We start from the raw sequence: 7,159 nt of genomic DNA on the forward strand, positions 1-7,159 counted from the left end.
TTTAAGGCCACCAAAAGAAGTGGCGAAAATTATCTAAAACTCGTTTTTTAGATGAATTAAAAATATCGACTACAGAATCACCTTGCATTTCTACTTCTGTTCTCTTGCGACATTAACGTCGCCGCATTACAAGCCACGAAAGAAAATCACGTTACCCGAATCATCATCTACCGCGTTGACGGCATCTACTGTGCTTATTAATCGACCTCATCGACTCTGCTTCAGATTTAAAGTCGGTATTACCTCGCATAAATCGCGATAAGACAACAGATAAAACTAACGACTACCTAAGTTCCCAAATAAGTGAACATTTTGTTTTTCTGTTTGTTCTTTCTACGCCAATTTGTAATGTATGGAGCAACCTAAAACTGTCTAGCTTGTACTGACACCCAAAACCCAAAATCAGTTTGTTGGTAAATTATCATCGCCGCATTGTAAAGAATAAAATTTCTACTATTGATAGACTCACAGATTTCTATTTTGGATTCACTCTGGCGACTCTCACTTCAGTCGATTACGTATTGAGACTAAGCATTATGATATACCGGCGCAAGCCACTTGTAAGTGAAGAAAGACATTGCCTGTCCTGATGCCACACGCACTGTCGTCGAAGTTGAAGGTATGAAGCGTCTCTCAGCCTTATGCGAAACGATACGTGCGTTTCGGAGAGCGCCTGCGTATGTGAACGGGAAGTAGCTACGAAGACAGGTTACCTCTGAGGAGCCACTCTTAGGAAACGCACACTATGTTGGACGCTCGGTGCAATCACCAGGGTGAATTCATCAAGTTAAGGATGAACGAGAAAAGCGCGAGAAAGACCACCCCTCAAAAAGGTCTGGGAAAGGCGGTAGTTTTTTCAAGATGCTGCTCTTTCTCTGAAGAACTGTGTATATTCGTTAGGATGGGTAAAAGCAGCCAGACACGAAAGCTTTAAGATTATGTCTTCAATCCTCGTTGGCAGGTAGGGCAGGGTTCGTTGGGCAAGGAAACGGTTGACACTAACTTATGAAAACTGTTATGCTGCTCGATTCCCTTCCTTGCTGGCATTGGCGCCTCACCGCCATTGCTACCTTCGCTTCTTTCGAAATCACCTCGTACATGAATTGGCATAGCTGTGTAGAACGGCTTGAATTCGCTTGTATCAAATCTACTTCAGTCTCTCATGATGACGACTTCAAGGCTGATGCTGCGTATGGTAGTGGTAAAGGGACCGAGGCGTAGGGGTAGTTAGGGTGAACGCTTTGCAATACGCGGGACAGGACCGGTCGCACCTTACGACGAGGTTTACAGTCTGTAAGATGAAAGGGTAAATAGACTTCAAGAAGAATGAAGGCCCTTCCACGAAGGGCAGCCGTTCGCAAAGGTAGAACCGTAGAACAGAACGTGTCTTTGTGGTGCAGATATTTGCCTTCGTATCCCTCACATCGGAGTTTGTGCCCAACGAATATTGCTAGCGCACAAAACTTTTATAGAAGGCAAACTTCAAATTCGAGGCGGCAGGAATAAGGTAGAGTGAGAAAAAGAGACCTCACGCAAAGCTGCTCAAGTGTTCGGCAGCTCCCATAAGAAAACTCCCCTTAATGAACATAGACCACCTCGTATGCCTTTCCAGTTTGTTGGTGAGCAAGCTACCGCTATACCATCGTGGTAACCCCAAACATAAGCCCATATAATTTCTAGCCTTTTGGAGATAACTGGTCGTCATGCATTAATGGGAACGGAGCGAAGAGAATTGGGTTTTACAACCTTCAATTTGGCGCCGAAGGATGCACTCAGATTGTATTAATCCTGTGCGATTTTTTGGTAGCACATAACGCAAGCCCGCTTAAATAGGTCGTTAATTTGTAAGTGTTGATACAGTGTGCTATGAAACAACAGCGTACGTGCGTGCATACTTTGAACATTGCGTCCATCAGCCACAATAAACAACTTGGAGTGAAAACAAAGCAATAAATGGCTACTATAAAGGGCATAAAATTATAGTATGATCATGATCTGTATGAAGTACAAACATATTAGTGTCACCAACTGTAGCAGATGCCTTACCTGAAAAATGTATATGTTAGACTCATTATTTCTATGCTGTGTTGGGTGCATTCGATACAAGATGGATTAGTATAGGAAGAATTTTTTTATTATACATTATACGGTTCCCTAGTCACTTTCGGATCTGTTCTTCGGTTGGTATAAGAAGGTTACTATAATGCCATCAATATTTAATATAATAGAAAATATCCATGATTTAAGTGTGCCCGAGTACGAAGTGTTGTGTGAAATAGTGTAATAAATAAATATAGTAGATAATATAAAATAAATAGTGTAAACTATTTACCCGGCCAGTTTTCTTAACGGAATCTACTTGACAACTTAAACAGTTTCTAAATCTTAAAAAAAACCGCTACGCCTTATATTTTAGACAGCTTAGTTTTTAGCCCTACCGACTTGGCCCTTAGCTAGTACCATCATGAGAACACAGATCCTTGTTCGCTCTTCAATCGGAAGTCGTTTGTTATGGATAAAGGTTACGGATGATGCGTAAAGTTTCAGTGTCTACTTGTTTCGAGTTTTCGTTCTACATGTTTCGAGGGCGTCACGGTTAGACATTCCATCATTGGAAGTTTATTTCTATGATGATCTTTTTTCCTACGTGGTTTTGATAGTTCTGCTAATAAATGCAATAGCTTAACCTGTTTTCAATTAAATATATACCATTAATTATATATGTAGTGATAAAGGCAATACTACTGTTGCAATGTGTTTTCGTTTACAATCGGCTTAAGGTGCACTTTTTGTACAGGTTTATTAATGTTGCTCACGAAGCAATGTTTTCTACGCGTCCTAAAAGCTTTCAAGGTAACGAGCACTCACAACTATCTGTATAGCATTATATAATATACACACGTGTGCTAAACTTCAAAGAGCAGATTTGATCTTTATTCGTATTTTTTTTTCGCATTAGCATTTCGCCTGAAAACTCTTAGTCAGCTGTACATGGAAAAGTAAACTAAAACGTGACCAACAGATACCAACGGATGGCTCATAGACCTATATCGTCTCAGTAACAACAGTTTTGAAACGGGTGACTTGGACTTTCTTTCCCTAACATTGAGCGCATGGTTTTGCAAACATCGTACTTCGTTATCGTACTGTTCCATCATGCGTGTTGCTCTTATGTTATTTATATTATAGTGAAAATTATTGTAGTACTAATTATAGATCTTTCAACAGTCTGTGCCGTCCTGCTGGTTCTGAATCCACAGATCATATCAACATTTCGATAATAGCGAATATGTTCCACATACAACAAACATTATTTTAGCTCCTTTCCAGTACTGTCTTTGTAGTGTAGATGACTGACTTCCAGCACGCAACAAAATGTGTTTACACCCGGATTCGAACCTGAATGTATCACTAACATATAACCACTGTACCATTGCGAGGACATATTATACATTGGTGGCAGCTGATAGGTTATCCATACAATACTGGCACCGATCGTAACTTTGAATACGATGAAGACCAAGCTTGAAACATAAGTAGAACAAAAAATATTTCCTACACTTTTTTCATAAATAGGCGCTTTTCATTTTTTTTTTTCCATTGTTAGTACTTCTGAGATATTCTTGATCATCGTTTACACATTTTTCAATCAACGTCGAAAATATATTCGGTTTTGTAATAAAAAAATATACAATTATTAATGATTATAAAGGTTACAATTATAAAGATATTCAAGATTTTTTTTTTGCATACATTCACTATTCTTAAGTATTTTCTGAAAATGTCCAATAATTTCACGGAACTTATTAAAATCTTATTTGGGATTTGTATCTATACCTTTGTATTGAATTACTAAACAGAAGACTTAACATTTTTATACAGTTCGTAAACATTTCTATATTGTTGCAGTTGTTTTATTAGGTAATTAGGAGAATAAACGAACACAGCAAATACAATAGATTCGTGAATACTGATCATAAAAAAAATCCTCGAACAATATAAATCATACGTTCAATACAAAAACGTTTTTGTATTTATAATTATAGAGATCTATCAAATTATGGATTTTAGACTTTCATAGATATAAACAACGTTAATGTCAAAATCATAAAAACGGCAACGACTAGCGAAAACAATAACGATTTAGATAAGTGCCCTGCAGATGACCATTACGCGTCATAGTTCTCTGACTAGTTTCAAAATAATGTCCAGCTTTTCCTATGTTCTACTTGACACAAAGTGCCAAGGCAGTTCCACTTCGATGTAGTAAACTCATCATCAGGTTTGAGTTTTTATCCATTATTTCTGTCCTTGCTGGTTCCAGTTATAGCTACATCAGCCCAAGCTTGGTTTCCGCTGGAGACACCGTGTACAACTCTAGCAATGTACGGTTTTTAATTCTTAATGTCTGATCTTAAATTCAAAGCCAATGATATGGAGTAGCGGTACAATGAGCTCGAGCTTTTTTCCGGTAACTTAATTGTACACAAGAAAGTTCTGAGACGTTCATAGTGCTGAACATTTTGAGATAAACGATTTTTTTCCACAAGAAATTTAACCTGCTTTTTGTGTTCCGTTCAGCTAAGCTGCTTGCGATATTAAAACACACATCTTCCTTTTAATACAACGTCGTCATAATACATACCTCATCATTACCTATCGCTAATTAGCTTAACAAGTAACCTTTAAGTACAAGCAATACAAATCGATTAGCAAACAATAAATAAATTTATTAAGCCTAGATTGTGTCTATGTCCGTGTAAGGTTGTTATGTCCGTCTTTACTGTATCCATATTTTATTTGGTGAACTTCATGTGTGTGTTCATTGTCTGTTCCGTTATTGTTTATTTATTTTACTGTTTTGTGTATTTAGTTTTTGTTGTTGTTTGTTGCTATCTGCGTGTACATCACTCTCCGTCATTCTTTCCTATTTTGCTATTTATACGACTCCTCCTACCGCTTGGTTTAATTCAGTTTCCTATTTCGGTTTGTTTCTTTGTTTGTAATAGAATATACAATAACTACCACAATATAATTGCCATCGTCGTCGCGTTATTCCATCATCATCATAATCAGTACCCATCCATAATATTCATAACCACCTTAGCCACGTCCTCTCTCGGACGCGTCCTTATTCAATAGCTTTAGTAATTGTTAGTTGTATCTAAATTTCGAGGTCGCTCTCCTCCTCGACGCTGAGGATTTCTCCATCTTTACCAACCGTTTTCAATCTTCTAGAGCCACTTTTAACAGGATTACTTCACTGCGTCCCTGGACGCGTAACTCCGTTCTTCAACACATTTGCTGCTTATTTTGCTTGGAAAACGTGCTTCTTTACAACTCGATAGTTGCTCGATTATGGCGATCAGCTTCGGTTAAATAGTACCTTATACACAAAACGTATCGATGGCAAACCATCGGCGGCACTGCGCTGTGCTTGTCATCATTGCTTTTACGGGCTAGCACCACGTCCAGCAGCACTAGCTTATATTAATTTTTCCTCATTTATTTATCATTAATTTTATTTCTCTTTTCTATTTTATTACTGTTTTGCTAATTACGTTAGGTTAGTACCGGGCTAGGTGGGGATTGTACTGTGAGTTGTACCTACGGTTTCTGTCAGTATCACCACCAGCGCCAGCCGGATCATTGGGTCCGGCATGGTCTTTGGTGCTGCCCCCCGCAGAACCGCTGCCACCGCCCTGTTTGTCGCTGACTTTTCCGACAAGACTTGCCAAATACTCGCGCGTCCTTCGGTGCTCTTTTTCTTCACGCTCTAGTCGTTGCCGTCGAAGTAAATCGAGGTTTGACCGCTTGCGATGTCTACGCTCCTCTTCGGATTCGGGGTCGGACTCGGATGACGGAGTTCTTCGCCTTTTACTCTTTTTGGCTTTCTTGCGTTTTCGTTGCCGTCGGGTGTACTCATCATCTGTTGAGGAGGATGATATGCTTGGACGTCGGCGTTTATCTCCGCTAGTACTGCTCGCCTTTCGTTTGACGTTCGATACGCCCTCCGGAAGAAACTCGATTCTTCGAAGATCAGCCTGATTTTGCCGTTGAAACAGATCCAACGATACCGAGTTGCTGCCGCTTGAGCCACCGGCGCCACCGACGGCCGTCGATGCACATGGCGAAGAGGCTCGTGGTGACGACGGCGTCGAACGGTCAGGTTTCTTCTGTAGAAGATATTTTTGTATCGTTCTCAGTGGGTCTTGCGCGTCCTTCTCGCGTTGGTCGCGTTTCCGAGCTGCTGTTAACGCCGCCGTCGTCGCATCGGCTGTCTTTGCTGAATCCACGATTCCCCCACCTTCTCCTGCGTCTACCGCCCCCACAGTGGTTACCGTTTTTTCTAACCTTTGGTAGAAACGTTCATTGCCGTCGGCGTTATTGCTACTTTGCCCCAAGTACTGTAAGATGCCGACCTTTCTCTCCCAATCTTCCTGGTCGCGTTTTTTATCAGCTGCAGCCTCGAGATTGCCCCCATGCAATTTTCCTTCAGCCAACTCGACATCACGGAATAGATTTAAATGCTCCACTTTACTGCTACTTCCCGATGGGTTAACAGTATCCACCGATTTGCTGGAAGGCAATGTTTGGTCATCATTGTTCACACTACTGCTATTCTCCTCCGTACAGGCAGCGTCGACGAAAGCGCCCCCGACTTTGGCTGTCGGCGGCGAAGATGAGGCCTCTCCGGCGCCGTTGGGTCGATCATTATCATCATCATCCCCGGGACTTTCACGGCTTCCCGTCCCATTGCGTTTTCGTAGGATATCTAACGATGCTTCAAAGTTGGCAATGTGCGTGCGTTTCGCGAGTTCTTTTTCTTTGGCTGCCGCTTCCGCCTCATCGCGACGAACTCGCTCGATGTTTTTTTTAGTACGCACGTGCCAACTCTTTTTGGGAAGAATATTCATAGCGAAATACTAGTGACGATGATGACTAATTTGCTAAACGCGGTTATACCGGCCGGATAATGGTGTGGTAATCTCGAGCGAGAAATGCACGAGGTTAACGTCTTGTGTATCCTAGGTATTGTGGATTGTTAGTCTCGAATTCGGTAGCAGCCAGCGCCTTGAATTTGAGGCGCAACTGATTGGGAAATCGAGACCGAGATCGGTCTTTTCGCCTAGCCAGCTTTTTGTGCAACGAAACTTTG

General features: G+C 41.1%; 1 protein-coding gene across 1 annotated transcript; it reads right to left on the reverse strand.

Annotated features, from left to right (window-relative positions):
- Positions 1–2,907: 2,907 nt before the first annotated feature.
- On the reverse strand, positions 2,908–7,156 carry LOC111262235 (uncharacterized). The gene has a single exon (XM_022836337.2). It carries the CDS (start codon positions 6,915–6,917, stop codon positions 5,568–5,570), a length of 1,350 nt encoding a protein of 449 aa, XP_022692072.1. The 5' UTR covers positions 6,918–7,156; the 3' UTR covers positions 2,908–5,567.
- Positions 7,157–7,159: the final 3 nt, after the last annotated feature.

Source organism: Varroa jacobsoni, unplaced genomic scaffold (assembly GCF_002532875.2).
Source record: "Varroa jacobsoni isolate VJ856 unplaced genomic scaffold, vjacob_1.0 scaffold_641, whole genome shotgun sequence".
NCBI lineage: Eukaryota > Metazoa > Arthropoda > Arachnida > Mesostigmata > Varroidae > Varroa > Varroa jacobsoni.